Source organism: Candoia aspera, chromosome 6 (assembly GCF_035149785.1).
Source record: "Candoia aspera isolate rCanAsp1 chromosome 6, rCanAsp1.hap2, whole genome shotgun sequence".
In the NCBI taxonomy this organism is placed as follows: Eukaryota; Metazoa; Chordata; class Lepidosauria; order Squamata; family Boidae; genus Candoia; species Candoia aspera.
Genome location: NC_086158.1, coordinates 15,492,504 through 15,513,319, shown reverse-complemented (window position 1 = coordinate 15,513,319; position 20,816 = coordinate 15,492,504). Strand labels below are relative to the sequence as shown.

The 20,816-nt window shown below is 41.2% G+C and overlaps 1 protein-coding gene across 2 annotated transcripts in view; it reads right to left on the bottom strand.

Moving 5' to 3' along the window:
- Nucleotides 1-20,816, bottom strand: part of TNIK (TRAF2 and NCK interacting kinase) — a 295,901-nt gene that overhangs the window by 112,123 nt on the left and 162,962 nt on the right. For both annotated transcript variants that reach the window (XM_063306445.1, XM_063306444.1), the window contains exons 4-5: nucleotides 17,147-17,272; nucleotides 3,479-3,589 (exon numbers count right to left, since the gene is read on the bottom strand). In XM_063306445.1, coding sequence (XP_063162515.1) covers nucleotides 3,479-3,589; nucleotides 17,147-17,272 — 237 coding nt within the window. The remainder of the gene's footprint in view (nucleotides 1-3,478; nucleotides 3,590-17,146; nucleotides 17,273-20,816) is intronic.

Here is a 20,816-nt window from a genome sequence, read left to right as displayed (position 1 = left end):
ATTCCTGTTTAGGAGACTGTGCCCTTAATGTTTACACCAAGCCAATAATCCATATCATGTGTAAATTCACTTCTGGCAAACTGTCAATTCAGAATATGGATCAGCTTTGTGCAAGATCAGGAATCATCCCACCCCAGATGACTGCAGGCCCACCACTAACTAAGCTGGCAGCCTTTGCTGATCTTTTGACATTTGAAATTTGTGATAATGAGGGAACAATTCAACAGCTTGAACCTGATTCACTGTTCATGGTCTATTTTAAGAAACTGACTTTCCAGTTTATAAATGTAAGTCCCAGCCTGTGCAACCATGCCTTCTTGAGACAGAAATAAAAGTCAATACCACTGTTGATGAGTCACACTATCACTTGCTTTTCATATCAAATTGCTAAGGTGTCACAGCTGGAGTGTTTACTCTAAATGAACAAGTGCTTTGTCACCTCCAAATAGCAATTGTCACTTTGGGAATGTTTTAGATTGTATTTTCATTTTCCGGTTGAATTCTGTACCTTCCTCTCTCTCTCTCTCTCTCTCTCTCTCTTTTTTACTTAACCCTGTAGGGTCCTGAGAATATATTAGAAGAGCATGCTTCTGAGCACTGAAATGACCACATTTCACCCACTGTCTTCCACCAACTGTACCATTTAATATTTTGCTACCAAGAGACTGCAATGTTCCACTGATCATGTATTTGTCACTCTAACCACATACACATTATGCTTGAAGAACTGGGGATCATATGATCTTTGCAATCACAAGAAAAAATAATGACAAAGTAAAAATACTCTATAGATTAGGAGGATGAAAACACATGTTCTGTGTGAGGCAAACATCAGCATTTAGGGCACAGTATCCACACAACTGGGTAAAAAAAATAAATGATAGACAAAATTTCTACTCTCCTGTTTTATTTGTTTTATTTTACTTCTGTAGAAGTATACTGTGGCCTGATCTAGGTAGGGACCATTTCATGTAGGTTGGGAAAAGCCTAATTATTCCCATAACCACTCCTCTTTTTTTATTAAAAAAATCACAATTCATTCCTGTGTGGCTTTTAAAAAAAACTCATTGGCACCAAGTATATCTCTGTGGGTTTCTTTTTCTTCAAAAGAAGGCTGAAGGGAAAAATTAGACTTTTCCTCATCCCACGCATGATGCTTCTGATCTACATCAAGTCATAGTTTGCTTACAATTAAATAAACCAAAAATGGGAGTATGGCAAAACAAAGTTAACTAAAGACAGAGTTAACTAAAGACAGAGTTGATATCCCAACTAGTAAAGGGACAGAATAGGAGTTCAATATCCTTTGCTTTCTAGGTTGTTTCACCACTTTTATTGCCACCCAATTGCCTAGAGTATGACTTGCTTTTTAAAAAAGTGTTATACTCTCATAATAGCATATATTTATTGATTAAAAGAGAAACAGGCAAAGGGTAGATATGAATCAAAGATCAGAAAGGATTTCTACCTATCAATTATTTAACAGTGACTTTCACCCTTCCCCCTTCTCAAATTACCATGTTGAAATAAGAAAACCTGTAAAGAGTCAATGTGGTTTAAAGGTTAAGATGTTACAACTATTTCTGCATTTTGCATTTTCACTTCTAAATATCTAAGTGTTATTTGCAGGAGGCTCTAATTAGCAGATCTCAGAATCCTGTATCAGTTAAGCAGATCCCAATAGTATGAAGTCTATCCACTTCTGAAATAAATTGTGCTTGGTTTGATCTGCTTTTGGTTTCATGGATTTTGAGAGGATTCCAGTAGAAGATTTAGCTAGAGTATGAAGATTTTATGGCTTTCCATAAATGAAATAATAAAATAGTGACAGAGAGATTATAATACACAGCAAGTCTTCAGTTTCTTGTGGCACTTGCACATTATAGCTGACTTTGCCATGTAATAAAAAGTGAAATGATTTCCATATAGAACATTTGTAACATCCAGAAATTATCCTGATTCTCAGTCTTACTGTAGTTAGAATTATAAATGGTAGTGAATTATTGACAAAAGACATCATTTCCCATTCCTCTTATTCAATAGTTCGCAGCAAGAGCCAGTCACGGGATCATCTTTAAAGGAAAAGCAGGAGGCGGCAATCCTCCATTTGAGTCCCTGTGTAGGAAAAGAACTTTCCCTATCCCTCATCCAGTCATTTTCCCATTTCTGTAAAGGGATCTGGAATACTAATTTTGATACATCTTCTCCTATTAATATTAAAGAAGGATTTTTCCTTCTAAAAGAAACAGCAGATTTTAAAGACAAATAAGGAAGAGAGCCAAATAACCTTCATTCATTCATTATACATTGGATTTAAGTGACTATGAATCATTTATGCCATCCTCTAATGACTAGCCACCAAGCGTTTGGAGCCATCTTCTATCTTGCGACTCTTTTCTAAGCAACTAAGTTCAAGACACAGCCTCGTGTGGCCCAGAGTGGTAGGCAGCAGTATTGCAACGGAAACTCTCCCCATGACCCGAGTTCGATCCCAACGGAAACTGGATTCTCTGGTAGCCAGCTCAGGTCAACTCAGCCTTCCATCCTTCCAAGGTTGATGAAATGAGTGCCCAGCTTGCTGGAGAAGGTGACAACTGGGGAAGGCAATGGCAAAGCACCCCGCTATAGTCTGCCAAGAAAATGTCGCGAAAGCGGCATCCCCCCAAAGGGTCAGACATGACTCGGTGCTAGCACAGGGGACCTTTCACTTTTTTTTTTCAAGTTCAAGACAGAGATTAAGTACAGGCATAACATTAGCTCTTAGCAGATTAATTTATAAACTCAGGCTGAAGCCTTAGAAATGGACATACCCCTTTTCTCACCTCCATCTTTCTATCAGTTGAGATTCTACTGCAAAGTTTTCATTACTTCATTACTTCATCACATTAGAGGGATGTGCTGAAGCTTTAAAGTAATGGGTTACTCAGTTGACTGAACCAGTTTTACACAATAACAGAATATAAAGACTATCTTGAGACGTTGAGTGAATAGTGTAAAGATATCCTCTCAATTCTACCTGGACATAAAAATAATCAACTTCTAACAGTAATAAATGATAGACAATAGGAACAGGAGATGGAGCCTCATGGAAAGGGAGGACATGCCATTACTCAACCTCTGCCTCTCACTCCTTTCTCACTAACCCTGTGTCTTATGCCTGTTTCCAACAAATTTACACCTCTTACAATTGTTGGCCAGAACCACGGTTCGATACATGAATGAATGCTATTCAGTATTAACCAGGTGTGTGATTTTAGTAAAGATCTGAAATTGTCAGTCTGGGAGTAATAATGAACCATGGTTTAAGTTCAGCAAGAGAGAGGAACTGAATTGACCTGAAAAGAAACAAAGAGAGGGAACATATATATCAACCTTGGCTTCTGATGTGTAAACTCTTTGGAGGGAACTAGCATTATTTCTGTACTAGGTTGATGCAGTGACATTACAGAGAGATGGTTAGCCCACTTTGGACACATACCCGTAAAATCTCCCTGCAGATATAGGCAATCCACTCCTCCTTCAAAGTGTTCCCTTTTGTGTTCTTGATCAGATCAGTGACGGATCCAGCACCACAGAACTCCATCACCAGCTGGCAAAAGAAACAAAAGTGCAATTATTATAATTAAAAAGAAAGTATCCTCCGGAATGCACTAACCTGGTGGAATGCATTTAGTTGGCAATGGCTAATGCTGCTAAAACAGGGGGGGGGGTTAAATAATGGCAAGTCCTCCACTTGCAATTTCCCTTTAGCCTAGGCAGTTTGGAAAGCCAGAAGATATCAAACAAATGCTTTCTTGAGAAAAGGGCAAATATTACCACTTAAATATTCCCTCCAACAATTTTGTAGCACATAAGTCACTTTGCAGTGCCTGTTTCATCCATTTATTACAATAACCATCAAGAGGCAGAGAAGAAATAGTCACAGTTAACAGATCAGGAAATGAAGCTGAAAAATATCAGTGTTTGAGGACTCCCAAGAAGCTAATGGCTCAAGATGGGTTGGAATGCTAATCTTTGAAGTCTCAGAACATCTGTGAAAGCTTCAGAAACCAATTGGAATCAAAGCTACTCCCACACTTCTGCATCTATTTGTGAAAATGAAGGGTAGTTGATTTTCCTTTTAAAATAAAAAAGGGAGACTGGAGCATCATAAACAAATAAGGAAATTGCATGAAAGCCTCTGACTAAAGCCATGATTCAGATTTCATAGTGTGGGGAAGTTAAACTTCATGCAAAGTAATTATTTTTCCATTATATCCCTGATGCTGGTTACATTTGGATGACAAATCCTGACCTGATAAATCAGTGTGTGTGTGTGTGGATTTTTATTTTACTTCTTAATTTTATATAGTATTGTATTATATTTCATGTTCTATTATGATTATTGTTTTAATGTTTTAATTGATAAACTTAATGTAAACCGCTCAGAGTCCTTCCTTGTGGGGAGATGGGCGGTAGTACAAATTTGAAAAATAAAATAAAATAAATATATGCCTCACAAACCTAAACACAGGCACTTTGGTCGTTCTTTTTCATGAGGAGTAACCAAGCTGAGAAGCCACAGTTAAGTATGTCTTCTTCCATTGCCCAAACTATGAATTAGAGTTAATTTCCAAACAAGGAAATTAACCACAGGTTTTTGTTCAGGCAGAGCACAAAATTTTAATTAAACGGTGGCTTCCTAGTTTGTTTCACTTCTCAAACCCAGAAATGATAGGAGAGTAAGTATATTTAAAATAAATTTGTCCTCCACATTAAATCATTTGAAAAGGTATCCTCTTCTTTAGTATCTTGACAGTTTAAAAATTTCTTGCTTCATAAGACTTTTTATGCTATTCTTCCTATTTATATATTGTTATAATATTCTATTCTATATATTTATATAATATCCCATATTCATGTTTGCATTCTTACTTTACACTTAATGTACTATCACATCTTGAGAAATACTTGTTGAAAAATGGTATCTTTTTTTTAAAAAATCATGTAAATACACAGAAAATGTATGTCCCATCAATCCTTGCATCAATTCTTGCCAATAACAATAACAGCCTGTCATGGATGATGATTCTTCTTCTTCTCCTTCTCCTTCTTCTTCTTTTGAACCATCACTAACCAGATTAACCCAGAATCAATACAAACAAAGCACTGGAAACTTGGGACAGTTGGTGGAGGTTTTTGTATCTCCCTTCAATGGCTGGGTGGTGGCTGGGTGGGACTTTGGTTTTAAAAAAAGGAAAGCTTACAAATTAAAAAAAAATGAAGTTGAAGATTACTGTAGAAATGAATCTTAATAATTAAACTGTTTCTATTTTAACCATCTATTTTCTATAAGCTGTTTATCTACATCAGTGTTTCTCAACCTTGGCAACTTTAAGACGTGTGGACTTCATCTCCCAGAATTCCCTAGCCAGCAAGCTTGGCTGGGAACTTCTGGGAGTTGAAGTCCACATGTCTTTGAGTTGCCAAGGTTGAGAAACAATGATCTACATTGTATTATTTGAAGTCCAAATTCACTATATTCTCATATTTTTCTATTCTATATCTCTATTTGTGTATTGCTGATCTCTATATTCCTGTTGTATTATTCCCTGTATTGTCATTCTATCTAGAGCTATACTCCTTTTTCTATAGAGTTCAATTTGACTTTCATCTTTTTTACTTTCTGTTTTCTATTTCTGTTCTGTCAAAGTCTTGGCTTTTTCTTAGCCTTTCGAGCTTGCTTGTTCCTGGCTGGGTTCCTTGACCCTTCTCCTCTTCCCAATCTTGGCTCCACCTGAGGGAAATGGCTTGGAGAACTTTTCCCTCAAGCCAGTCTGAGGGAAGGAAGAAAATGCCTCTCCCTCCCCAGTTTTTTCAGCTGCTGCCTCTTTTCTGATTGCCTCTTTCTCTTCGTTTAGTTTGCCTCTTTATTTGGCTCCTGGGCTGTGGCTCTGTTTATTCAGCTTCTTCCTCATGTGGAAGTGGCATTTATTGAATTATTTTCATATAATAAATGTTTGGGGGTCAATGAACAATCTAAAACTTCATGAAGGGGTCAATGAGGTGAAGAGTTTGGGGACCCCTGCTTTAAGCAGAAGCTGGACAGCCATTTATTGGAGGTGTTCTAATTTGGATTAGAGCAGAGGTTTGGACTTTGTGGCCTAAATTGTCTCTTTCAACTCCAGGACGGAATGCAAGTGTTATAATACAGAAGTCTGGAATGTGAGCAGAATCATTCTATACTGCAATATTTTATCATAGGGTCTATCCATATGTGTCAGGTCATTGGGGATAGAAACCACACTGAGATGGTATTTCAGCTCTAGTTCTTTATTACTCCTATCTTACAGACAGAATCTTGCCAAACTGAGGCTACTGAGCTAAGCTAAAGGAAATAACCCAAAAGGGCTCTATGGAGGGGCTGCCTTGAACTTCTTAACCTTCCCAGCCACCGAGTCTGAGCTGTGAAGTCTTTTATCAGTCTGGAATGCTCTCTCCCCCTGGGAACCAGCACCCTCACTGGAATCCACCACAATACGTTATACAATAACATAATGCCTAATCATTGGGAATTAGTAACATGTATGACAGGACTCAGAAATTATAACTTAGCATGTTCAAGTCCATTCAGTTACGAGGAATTGCACTCCAATGCTAAATGCAGAGCTATTTACTATACAATACACCTGAAAATGGCCTCATGTTGACTTCCACGCATCAAACTAGGTTGGGCAATCTGTTGGCTTCCAGATTTTTTGGATTCAGTTCCCATTCCAACTCGGACAGTCAGTGGTAAAGTATCTGGGGAGTCATTGTCTAAACAAATGGAGGGCAATAGATTACATCAAAAAAATGGTCCTAGGGACCTGCTGTTTTATTGAACAAACTCATCCCCAAATAGCCTAACAACTCATAATCTGTGTGAATCACAATAAGCAAGGACTTGGGTTTGGAGCATGTCAATAAAAAAATAATGAAAACATAGAGCAAGCATCTGTCTTCCTTATTGAAGTCCCAAAGCCAGCGAGCAGGCATTTTCAGATACACAGTTCAAAATTAAAATGTGGTGAAAAATGGAACATGTACTCCATGGCACACTGCAGTTATGAAATATAAAAGAGATGTGCTAAACATTAAGTATCCAGTTTGTCCATTAATCTGGAGGAACATCTCCATTGCACTGCCAAAACATTCAACCAAAGCCATCTGCCCTTATTTCTGTCTCCTTGAGATTAATTGCTTTTAACAAGAAAAGTGCATCAGCCAACCCTTGATGGAGCTACATTTCCCAGAATTGGAAATGTAGGGCTGAGACTTCTGAGAGCTTGTAATCCTAATATTCATGTAATATAACACTCATACACACCTGTTGCTAAATTAGGTGCAGTGAATGCTTTAAAAAAGGTAATTTAACTGCATTAAAACACACCCAACAAAACTGGCTTCTGACTAAAAAAGCCACTGTGATGCAGTAGTTGAGGTGTTGGATTAGGGTTGGGAAGTCTCAAGTTTAAACCTAGCCTAGACCACAGCAGCTCATTGTCACTCTCCCAGCATGCTCTACTTTACTGGAAAGTTGCTATGGGGGAAAAAATTGGATGAGGAAGTACTTTACAAACCATATTGAGTTTCTGGAGGAAAGGCACAGCATAAATCTAATAGACAGACAGACAGATAGATCCCGAGTATATTTATGGGGGCAACCATTTCTCCCATTAGATGCTATAACCTTGGAAGAATTTTATCCACAATTAAATGCCCTAACTCTGGAAAATGTTTATCCTATTATGTTCATAACTGAGATTGATATGTATTAAGTCATATGCAATAGAAAGAGATAACTGGCCCTTCTAATAATATAGAAATCCAGTTCCCTGTAAGAATAGCTAACATGGCTGATGATGAGGGACAGGAGGAATCACAGTCCAAAATCTGTCCCCACATCATTATCAACAACATTGTTACAAGCCCCATCCACATCACCCACAATATTAGGGGTGCCTTTACTTGCTTATCCTTCAATGTGATTTATGTCCTTGTCTGCCAACAATACCCAGTTGGATTCTATGTAGGAAAATTAGATAGACTCTGTGCAAGAGAATAAATGGACAGAAAAATCAGACATCAGAGCTCAAAACAGTGACAGGACAGTGGCACAACATTTCAACCTCCCAGGATACTCCATCACTGATCTCAAGGTAGCTGTGGTGGAACTCAGAAGCTTGCAAAACCCTTCTATAACACATACTGGCATATCTACATAAATATGGTCTCATCAGCTGTCTTTTCCAGCAGCCCCCCAAATTCTGATTATCCTGACCTTGCTTTGCCACCAATTCTTCCTCTCTCATGCTAAACTCCCACTCAGGTCAGCACATGTGCTCATGTACACTTGGAGTAGGCAAATTCACTTTCTTCCAGGCTGAACTCTGCTCACCTGTACAGCAGAAAGCATTTAGCTAGATTTGGATCTCTGCAAATAAGGCCTGCGTCATTTACCACCTCCTAATTAGCTTTGGCAGCCATTATACAGAGAAGCAGAAGAGTTGTATTAGTGGTTAGTTTGAGTTCACATCATCATCCAAAGAGCAGGCTAAGCAACAGGCCCTCTATTCACCAGACACTCTTGCAAACCACTTAGAAATGACCCGATTACCACCACAGAACTAGTTTAAATCTAAACCTTCTCCTCTCCCCGCTAAGCATATGCCTTACTCGTACATTCTGCATACGCTCTTTCTTTTCCTTTCATTCCCCCTCCCACTGGATCATTATAAATCCACCAGCCCTTCCAAATCTAAATTGTAGTGTTGCCATGGAAGCAATCCATCCTTAGACAGGAAAACATGCACCTCTTTCTTCCCCCCAGGGAATGGCTCTGTCTCCAGCACTCTGCCCCCAGCTTTCACCAGTCTGGAGCTCTCTCTGTCTGAAGATGGCATGAGTCCAGATGGCACAAACAGTAGAGGGGCAAAGAAAAGACCAATGCCATTGTATGGGCAGGGAAATGCCTTTCTGTTTATTATTTCAATGCACCCTAGAAGGCAAGGGCAGGTGACAAACATTCTGCACAGTGGGACCTATACCCCTAGGGATGTTTGCTTTTCTGTTAAGATACTGACACTTCCAAAATGGGATTTGGAAGACAAAGGCACATAGAATGGATTTGTTTCTCTTTTCCATCATGCCTTGTTCACTAACAGTTCGTGAATAATGTTTCTAGTCAAAACAAAACTCCAAAAGCCCTGATGTAAACCATTGCTCTGGTCCTGTGAAATTTGCAAAACAGATCCAGGTACAGCAAGTAATCAAATGGGCTGAAGATGAACAAAAGTCAAGGTGAGGTATTGGATTAACTCCTGTTGATCTAGGACAGCATTCTGGATAAATGGACAATGTAGATCCCATCCCAGCCTAAGGATTGAGAAGAGAATACTTTGCTATATAGGAAAAATGGTTCTCATTCAATATGATACCAAAAAAAAAAAATAAACAGGGGGGCCTAGATAGGCACAGTCAGGAAACAGGAATCACTAGGAGCTTTGGAATACACTTTAATGGAATTAGGGTATTGCAACTGAATCTTGAAATCTGTCAGAGCCCCTCTCTACTTCAACTGATACCTAACACAATCAAGGCCGAGTTGAGCTGATCTTCTTTCTCATGCTTTCTACTTTCCCATGACTCAGATATCTTTTCTGTAAAAGCTCAACATTCCCCTCCCTCTTGTTTGACTGAAACCTACATGCCATTACAGGGAGTTAGGATCTGCCATGCTAAGTGGCACACTCCTTGCACAAGATAGGTTTGAACGCAGCAAGGAAAAGGTGAAGGTGAAGCAAAGCAAGGGAGGGCAGAAATGAAGGAAAGTGTCATGTCATGTTTGAGGTCTTGCATGACCATTTGTTCAAAGGTGTATTAGTATATTTGGATGATGTATTAATCTGTACTGAAACAATGGAAGAGCATGTAAAGCTGGTCAAACAGGTGCTCAGCAAACTGAGAAAAGCTGAATTGTATGCGAAATTGCCTAAATGTGCTTTTCATAAATCTCAAATTGACTATTTGGGTTATAGAATTTCAGACAAAGGTATTGAAATGGATCCAGCTAAGATTGAGGCCATTTTGGCATGGGAGGCACCACATACACAGAGACAACTCCAAAGTTTTCTGGGTTTTGCGAATTTTTATAGGTCCTTCATACCGGGGTTCGCAGACACCGCCCTCCCCCTGAGTTGCTTAAAACCAAGGGGCAGGGGGACACCCAGAGATCAAAGAATCCAGGGGCATTATTGAAATGGACGCCTGCATGCCAGCTGGCTTTTGACAAGCTTAAGAAACTGTTCACAGCAGAACCCATTTTGCAGCATCCAGATCCGAACAAACCATTTGTGGTGCAAGTGGATGCCTCTGATTTTTCCATTGGAGCTCTCCTGCTGCAGGCAGATGAATCCGGGTGCCTAAAGCCTTGTGCTTATCTCTCTCGTAAATTCACTGAGACTGAAAGGCGCTGGCACGTTTGGGAAAAAGAGGCTTTTGCTGTTAAAGCTGCTTTAGACACGTGGCGCCATCTGTTGGAGGGAGCTACCCATCCGTTCGAGGTTTGGACTGATCACAAAAACCTCGAAGCACTCAGTGCACCTCGTAAGCTCAACCCAAAGCAAATCAGATGGGCGCAATTCTTCAGCCGTTTCAATTTCAAGTTGAAATTTATTCCAGGGAAGAAAAACTTTCTGGCTGATGCGCTGTCCCGCAGACCCCAGGATTCCAGCACTGTGCCAGATGTAATAGGGACTCTCTGGACAGAACCACAATTGAGTCTGGCAGCGGTCACTCGCAGCCAGACTCGTGCACAGCGCCCAGACGCTTCAGGTTCACCCTGTCTGGGACGGTTGCCAGTTCCCTCAGATTTGCAACAACAGTTTCTTTCCCAGCTGAAATCTGACACTTGGTTACAAGCAAATTTACACAATGTTACTTTTGACAAGGATTTTGCTTGGAAGAATGATCGCCTCTATGTGCCTGAACTTTTGCGCAAAGACATTTTGCTCTGTTGCCATGATGACAAACTAGTGGGGCATTTTGGGTTTGTTAAAACACTTCATTTGGTTAGGCGCCAATTTTGGTGGCCCACAATAAGGCGGGATGTTAAGGACTACGTTGCCTCCTGCCCTGTTTGCGCTGCTTCCAAACGGAAGGTAGGTAAGCCTCAAGGTTTGCTCCAACCAGTGGCCAGTCCCTCTCACCCCTGGGAGGAAATCTCTATGGATTTTATCGTGGATCTGCCTCCAAGTCAGAGAAAAACTGTGATTTGGGTTGTCAAAGACTTTTTCTCAAAACAGGCCCATTTCATTCCATGTGCTTCCATTCCCTCAGCACAGCAGCTTGCCCGGCTTTTCTTTGTACACGTGTACAGGCTCCACGGATGCCCCTCCCGTTTGGTGACCGACAGAGGCACACAATTTACTTCACACTTTTGGCGGGCTTTTATGAAATTGGTGGGCACTAAACAAGCCCTATCCACTGCGTCGCATCCTGAGACTGACGGAGCCACGGAGGCTCTTAATTCTACGTTGGAGCAATATTTACGTGCTTTTGTTAATTATCAGCAGGATAATTGGGTCGATCTTCTCCCCTTTGCTGAAGTCGCCTATAACAATGCAGTGCATCAGAGTACTGGTCAGGTGCCATTTCGCACTGTCTTTGGCCGGGACTTCGTACCCATTCCTGAGCTGCCTCAACCAACTTCTCCTCCTTCGTCCCCTGCAGACTGGGCAGCACATCTGGGAGACTCCTGGCCAAAAATAAAGCAAGCTCTTGCTGACGCCCAAGCCACTTATAAACGTTATGCTGACACCAGACGGGCACCTCAACCACCCTTCCAAGTTGGAGATAGTCTATCTCTCCACAAAATTTATTAAGTCACCCCAACCTTCTAAGAAACTCGCACCAAAGTTTGTGGGCCCTTTTTCTATTGTTGCCCAGATCAATCCTGTTACTTTTAAGTTGGATTTGCCTCACAATCTGAAACGTTTGCACCCTGTTTTTCATTGCAGCTTGCTCAAACCCTGCCACCAGTCGGATCGCTGGCATCCACACCCCTCCCCGCCTGCTCCTATCATGATTGATGGACAGCAACATTTCGAAGTGCAAGAAATTTTGGATTCTCGACGCCTTCGTTCTACTTTACAATATCTGGTTCGGTGGAAGCATTTCCCGCATCCTGAGTGGGTTGCTGCCCACCATGTTCGCTCACCTGTTTTAGTTACCCGTTTTCATACTGCCTATCCTGATAAGCCTGCTCCTTAGTTTTGCATTTTTAGGGGGGGCAATATGTCATGTTCATCGTTTCAATGTTCTGTATACATCGTAACATTTCGCATGTCACTTTTCTAACCCGTGTTTGTGGGTTGGAAATTTCCAGCCGTGCCAGGCTGTAATCTTCTTACTGCAACTGTGGAATGTATGTTTGGGTTAGTGACTCTGTTCAAGGTTACTTTCTCAGGCCGATGTGGGTAATGGTTGCTAACACCTGGGAGGGGGTGGTTGCTAGGAGGGAGGAAGGGCAGGGCTGGTTTTGAAGCGAGGGTTTTTAGTTTGTATTTGGCGCGCTTTTGCTCATTCTCAGCTTTCTTCGTATTTGCATACTATTCTTTCAATAAATCAGTTTTCATTAAGAACCTGCTTGTGAGGCTGAGTATGTCAGAATAGGCAATCATTACAGAAAGCAAATTAGAGGGAAAGGAAAAAATGTACAATTCTGAGGTTTGGGGACAATCCTCATACTGCCCTGACTACAATGCAAGCCAGATTTGAAAGCCTCAAACCCCATACTGTGGTCCATCCTGGTTTCCATGTCCCATTCTTATATTCAAAGTACCATGCCCAATCTGGCATCCTCCAGAAGTATCTATAACTCCCAGAATTCCCCAGTCAAAGCCCACATTTCCCAAAGTGGCCTTCCCTAATTGGCCAAGGCTGATTGAGAGTTTTGTCTGATTTCCCAGATGTAGAGATCTGAAAACCAAATTCAATACCTAGAACAATATTACTCTGTAAGTTATAATTCTGAACCATTTCTTCACAAGTATTTTTTAAAAGGGAGCAGTACTTTCAAACTGTAATAACAAGGAGTCTTCACATACTGATGTTAAAGCTAGCATTTGGATTTTATACCTCATGCCCTGCCAATACCCAAGTTTCCCACACGTCAGAACCATTTTAAGACATGGTTGCCAAATAGAGCTAACTTTGTTGGGAAGGTTTTAAAGGCATCAAAATATATTTGCTGCGCATAGAATATATCTACTGGGCTACTGCCGATGTCTCGAGTCTGGCAGCTCCTACAAACAGAGAAAGCTGTCCAGCATTGCAATATTCATTAAGAAAATGCCTAACCCCCTTTTTCCATCACGTCATATTCAAGGTGGCTTAGAAGCTAAAAACAATTATTAAGCCACCATATAAAAGTAATATGAAAGATAACTGAAGCAGATAAAAACAACTTAGAATAACAAAGATCAGCTCCCTTAAAGTAAGCATATATCCACTAATTCTTCAGCCGAACAGTGAAATCAGCCAACAGGACAAAGAGAGAGAAAGGACAAAATACCACCCCCCTTTGCCTTTGAAATGGCCTTGGCACGGTGACCAAAAAGACTTTTTTCCCATGATCCAAATAACTGCACTTCTCCTATCAGGACAAGTAATTTGAAGAGATGATTTCTGAAAACAAGGCAAGACATTGGAATTCTACAGTTCTTGAAGGTGATTGCTAGACCCCTGCACCCAATTCCCGTTGTATTAAGAACGGTGACCCTGCACTTGGTTTTCCAGGAGAACAATCAGGCTAGAATTTGTTGCCCACAGCATTCATTTTTGAGGACAGTGACAACGTATAATAGACCCCGTTGGCATTTTTCTTGTTACAGAGCAGTATGTGCAGGGAAAATAGAAAGGGGCACTTCAAGCATGATAACCACACAATATGTCAGAAACCTGCCTTATTTCAGAGAGATCATAATCTGTATTGAAAAAGTTGTGGCTTTCCCTCCATCCCTCTGTTATCACCTCAGCAGAGGACTGATAAAGAGAATTACTTTGGCCCTATCATCAAGGAGTCTTATTCCAACAACGACAGCGAAAAATAAAGATACATTTATCTCCAGAGCAGGAAGAATAGAACTGTCACCAGTTCTAATTCAATCAGGCATCTAAAATGTAGTGATTTCCTCGCATAGGACAAAATTTACCATTCACCTCTCAGCTGCAGCCCAGCAACACTTTCTGAATAGGTGATTCGAATCATGCACTAACCCCAGAAATTAGCAAAAAGCAGATCCTCCGAACCATGCTAATGATTAACAATGCACAGATGCTGAATGGCAGACTTGCAGGAAAAGATGCATTCTAAGCATTTAAATAAAAGCAACAAAACATAACCAGCTTGGCTCCTCCTCCCCATGACCAAACCAGAAGCTGTGGAGTCCTTGGTACTCTGAGCTTGGTTGTTTGCTTGCAGATGTTTTGTTACCTGACTAGGTAACGTCATCAATGCTAGTGAGTGTGGGCTTTGCTCCCTGTTTATATACAGCAGCTTGCCCTGCCAGTGTTGGTGAGGTGTGGTTTTCTCCTTGATGGTTAATTAATTAATTTAATTATTTATCAAATTTGTCACTGCCCATCTCCTCCAAGCGGAAGAACTCTGGGTGGTTTACAATATAAAACAATAAATATATAATAAAACTCCAATATAAAACACACTATAAAACAATTTCACAGAACTACCAAATAAAATCCAGATGGCTGTGATCTCATTCAGTCACTGTACAGGAGGGGCACTTCAAGGCACTAGCCAGCCCCAAGTATGACTACGCTCCTCCCTACCCCAAGCCCGGTGGCAGAGCCAGGTCTTCAACTTCCTCTGGAAGGCTAAGAGTGATGGGGCTAATCTCACCTCCAGGGGCAAGATGTTCCAGAGGGCGGGTGCTACTGCAGAGAAGGCCCGCCTCCTGGACCACGCCAGTTGGAATTCTCTTATCGACGGGGCCCATAGCAAGCCCCCTCTGCATGATCAGGTGGGACAGGCTGATGAAAACGGGGAAGAGGCGGTCCCTCAGGTAACCCAGTCCCATGCCGTGTAGGGCTTTATAGGTGATAACCAACACCTTGAATTGGACCTGGAAGCAGACTAGTATCCAATGCAGCTTGCGTTGCAAAGGTGTTATGTGCGCCCTTCTAGGGGCGCCAAAAATAGCCCGCACAGCCACATTCTGGACCAGCTGAAGCTTCTGGATACTCTTCAAGGGTAGCCCCATGTAGAGCACATTGCAGTAGTCTATATGGGAGATAACAAGGGCATGAGTGACTGTTCCTTTATTGGCATATTGTTTTCTGCTTGATTGGTGTCAATCCCTGCTTATCTGGGTGTTGGCTGCTGGAGGGTGATAAAGCAGGTGATAATCATTTAAACATAAATACTGAAAATGGTTAACATCATTATTAAAGCTAACTCAAGCTGAAAAGACCTAGTTGAAAAGGAAGGAAAATTAAACCATACCATCCATTTTGCCTGATCCCAAGTAGGAGGCTAACCAAAAGATCTGGGTGGAGGAATAAACACAGCAGTGTTTCTTAACTTTGGCCACTTTAACATGCTGCCTGAGGAATTCTGGGAAATGAAGTCCACACATCTTAAAGTAGCTGGGGTTGAGAAACACTGAAACACTGTCTGAAACATTTCCTGCAGCAGCACCTTCGCTGCTTTGCTGTGCTTTGCATCCCACTCTGCAGGCACCAGTGTCTATTTACTAGCAATAAGAGGAGAGAAAAATAAAAATTAGGCTCTCCCTCCCCCTCATCCCAGAAAAACCAAAGGCCTAGAAGCTTAAGCTCTACTTCACAGATTATGCAAACACAGCTACAGAATCTGAATGCATATTGTATCTATTTCAAACTGAACTATATCACCAGAAGAACCTCCCATAAATTGATGTGCAGGTGATTTGAGGAACAGAGCATTTAAAACACACCGGAGCACAAATGGAATACAAATCAGCCATTGATTGTCCAAAGCTTCTCCTTTGAACAGCCCTGGGATTGCAGTACAGGTAGTCCTTTCTTGCCGACTACTCATTCAACAACCATTCAAAGTTACCACGGTGCTGAAAAATAACTTTGCAGCCAATTTATGATCATTTATGACTTTCGCAGTGTCCCTCAGTGACGTGATTGCCATTAAGTGGCAGTATGTGTTGTTCCATACCTGATCTGTGTTTTTATTCCCTCCCCCCTTGCAAAGCAGAGAGATTAGAGAGGAAGGGATCGTAAGAGAATAAGCTGTTTGCTCTTCCACACATCAAAAGCAATGCAATTGTGCTGGCAGTGGGAAAGGATCAGGCAAAGGAGAGACTGCCTACAGATACTGCTTGCTTCCTGCCCCCCCAAGTGGAGAAATTGGAGATGAAGAGATTTCAAGAGAGTACTGTGAGCTGTTTGTGTAGCGCACCTGCAACTCCAGCCCCAGGCCTGATCCCCTGGAGAGTGGAGAGATTGGAGAGGAAGGGATTGCAAGAAAGCAAGCTGTTTGCTCTTCTACAATCGCATTGCTTTCGATATGTAGAAGAGCAAACAGCTTACTCTCTTGCAATCCCTTCCTCTCCAATCTCTCCATTCTGAGGAGAGGGGAACAGTCAGGCAAAGGAAAGACTGCTTGCAGAAACTGTTTTCAACCCCCCCCCCCCGCCGCTTTGCAGTGTGGAAAGACTGAAGAGGAAGGGATTTCAAGAGAGTACGCTGTATGTATAGTGCGCCCACAGGTAGCTGCTGGCCCCAATTAGGGTTAAGTGAGGACTACCTGTACTACTTGCAGGTAAAATCTCCCTTCAGTCTAATCAAATTCAACTGCTGGTGACTACACGGTACAGAAGTGGTTTGCCATTATCTTCTTAAAGGACATTTTTGCAACTTCCCAATCTTGCCTACAGTTCTGATATGCTTGGTGGTTCCTCATCCAAGTATTAACTTAGTCTCAACCCTACTTAGCTTCCAAAATTAATCATGACTAGGCAGGTATTGCCACTTGCTGACACACTGGTTACATTTAAGATTTATCCAATCACAGTGAATGAAGATTGTTAAAATAAAAACAAAAGCATTGTATTACCCAGAGCTGATCATCCATTCCTGGTGGGTTCTTTTTAATGAAAGCACCATAATAAGTAGCAATATTTCGGTGATGAGAATATTTCTTTAGCATGTTAATTTCTTGTTTAATCTCCTCTTCTTCATCCTGGAAAAAAAAAATCAGTATCATCAACTCAACAAGAGGCTTATCCCCAGGGATTATTTCTCTTCATCAATTGATGAAGACAAACAAAAACAATTGATTTGCTTTTATTTTCACCACCTTGCTTCTTCTTTTATCTCTGTATTATAGAATAAATTTAGCTCCACTTGTAGATATTGTCCATTTTATTTACATTAGGCTGCTCAGTATTTTGGCTCCATACAAGAATGAAGTTAATTGCATTAAAGTGCTAGTCCCGGCTCCTGCCAACCTAGCAGCTCAAAAACATGCAAATGTGAGTAGATTAATAGGTACCGCTTCGGCGGGCAGGTAACGGCGTTCCATTTAGTCATGCTGGCCACATGACCACGGAAGTGTCTACGGACAATCGCCGGCTCTTTGGCTTTGAAACGGAGATGAGCACCACCCCCTAGAGTCGGACATGACTGGACTTCATGTCAAGGGAAACCTTTACCTCTACCTAACAATCAGAGACTTTACAACCACAAGCACCCCTGAAAGACTTGGATGCAGCCTCTAAAGATCTCCAAAAATGATTATTAAACTGTAATATTAATTTGACAAATGGAGGAAGAAACATATTAAACATATGACTAGAGAATAATCTTATTAACTATATTTAACTTTAAACAATTTAAAAGGAAGTGAAATTAAAATTCATTTAGCTTTTGTCCTCAGCTCATCACCTCTTTTTGATTGTGGCCACCATTTGCACACCAGAAAAAGGTGGTTTAAAGGAGCCTTTGATGAATGAAAAAGGCAACCTCTCTCTCCAAAGCAAGAATCTGTGAAATGAGCAAACTGCCTTACAGAAACCTAACTCAAACTAGCTTTTACAATTCAAATTTGCAAGTCAATTGTAGTTTGCACTAAAGGCGTGTGGTTCAGCTTTCCACTCCAACTAATACAGTATTCTACTCAATTCCAACTGAAGCTTAAATGGGGCCTGGAATTTATGAGCCACAAAATAGGAAATGCTCTACCACACATGTGCAAAACCAAAATATGGAGGTTGGTGGACTGAAGATGAACTAATGATAGAGGGAACTGAAAGAAAGCAATACTACTAGAGGGGCTTAGAGTTGGTTGGTGGAATGTGAGTAAAGAAAATAAGCAGCAAACACACACATTTCTCTCTCTTTCATATCCCCAGGAAGGCCAGACAACTTCTATGCATATCATCTTCTAGAAAATTTGAAACCCTTCTTTACTTGCACAGTAGCCAAATGATGTGTCTCCACAATGAGAGAGAGAGAGAGAGAGAGAGAGAGAGAGAGAGAGAGAGAGAGAGAGAGAGAGAAGACAAACTCTTTCTGAAGACAATCTCACACTGTATTTCTAGGCAAGACAAGTAATAGTAAGTCTTAAAAATAGCATGTGGTTTTTAGTGAATTAAAACTCTTATTAAGCAATTCCTAGAGTGCTTACATTCCCCCAAAACATCATTTTATACTTTTCCTCCTGTGTTTCCTTAGCAAGCAAATTGTTTATTTTCCCCATTAAAGGAATAGCAAGCTGAATACCCTGTTCCTTTTGTCTCTTGGTGTCCCAATATTTTTTAGTTTTTAAATAAGGATCTAAGTAAATGGTCCTTTCTGTAGTATGTAGTTTGCAAACAGGATATGTGCAACGTCTTCAACAGCTGGTGCACTACAGATACCTAGGAGAAACTGTCTTACAATCCCAATCCTGCATATCACTGGCAAGACTGCAATTTTTATATCAAAGGCCATTTCAAAGAGGCCATACTATCTAGAGGAGACTGGGATCAATGTAGGGGTGACAATTTATTATGAATAAGTCCTACTGTTTTCTCTGTATTAGTTTTATAGTTTTTTTGATATGGTTAGACAACTAAACAATAAAGTTTTTTTCTCTTGCTGTTGCTTTTGTCATATAAGTTTCTTAATGATGTATATATCTATTTTTGGTAAAACATTTCCTAAATACATCACTATCTATGCATACCATTCAGTGGCTTTTTTTTTCCCTGAGGGAAAAAATTCAGGATTCAGCATTTGAAAGGTTTTTTACACAGAATGTTAGAATAATATGTTCTAGAAATCAGTACGCTGAGACCACGAGGACTAGTAGTAAGAAAAGAATGAAGGTATATAAGAATCTAGCTTCTTTTCTTAACCTAGTTTTCAGGACCTCATACTGTATTTGAGTGGATTCTGCTGAGGCATTTCCCACAAATGGATCAAGGGAAAATGGAGGAACAGACAAGAAATAAACCTACAGGGTTAAGGAAGTTGCTTATCTCTCCTATGATGTCTTGACATCAACTTTTAAGTTAGAGGAAAACCTAACTTTAGCACAGTGTTTTTCAAACTTGGCAACTTTAAAATGTGTGGACTTCAACTCCCAGAATTCCCCACTCAAATTGTCACAAGAGTCATACAAGGATTAGCTATTAGCTTGAGGGCTGGAGCACTGGAACCTTTCCATATATTGATACAAAAGTCTCTAGTACAGTGTGTCTCAACCTGAGCAATTTTAAGATGTATGGACTTTAACTCCCAGAATTCGTCAACCAGCATGCTCTAGCAGAATCTCTGCTTCACCTGCTCTGCATTAACCTAGGTCTACAAAAGACAGGTAATGTCTTTCAAAAAAAATAATCATGCAGCGGAAATGATATTCAATACTTAAGGCTTCAGTTATTTTTAGAAGGTTATTACTGAAAAAACAACCTGCCACTTACCAAACAAAAGAGCCTCACTTGGAGCTATCTAAGGTCCTATTTCTTCCATCAAAATATTTCTGCTTGGATGGACTTTACCAATGGTCCTCTTCCCCTGAAGCCCCCACGCCTTCACTTTCCCTGTCTTGTCTGATTTATTTACCCTGCATATTAGTACATGCTTAGAGCTGGACTCTATCAACTTCCATTCGAAGCCTCAAAGAAGGGGGACACCAAACCAATATATGAATTAGAAATACTAGAGAAAGTGAGTAAGGACTCCCTCCTGGGGTGAGAGACGAGGTGGGGAGTCAGGAAGTGTCTGACGGTGTGGGAGAGCACTCACCTCCTGAGTGAGAGGCAGGAGGTGAGGGGGAGCAAATGAGATGCCCCTGACCGACTGGTGAGAGAGGCCGAACAGGAGCATTGTGACTGAAGAATGAATGGGTGGGTGATGGCTGGGCCCAGATGGCGCCGAGCGCGCGAGCTGGTGCGCCAGAGGGCTTGCCATTGCCCTGTGGGTAACTGTGTATGTGTGAGGGTGTGTGAGTGGATGGAGGGACCTCTACTCCAAGCGGGAGATTCCAGAAGTGCTGGAATGGGGCTAGGTGGATTTGGAGTCTCTGGGGGCTGCAGGGAGGACCATACTATTGAGATGGTGATGGGTAGGGGACGTTATGGCGGGAGCCGGATGGCAGGCCATCTTCGGGGAAGTCGCCCCTGGTGTTTGTTACTGGTGGCGTGTACCAGCCCTCTGTGTTCAGACCAAGGCCCTGGTCACCAGACTCACAGGGGCCTTGGTCTTCAGCTGTTGCTACTTAACACCTGGTTTGTTAACAA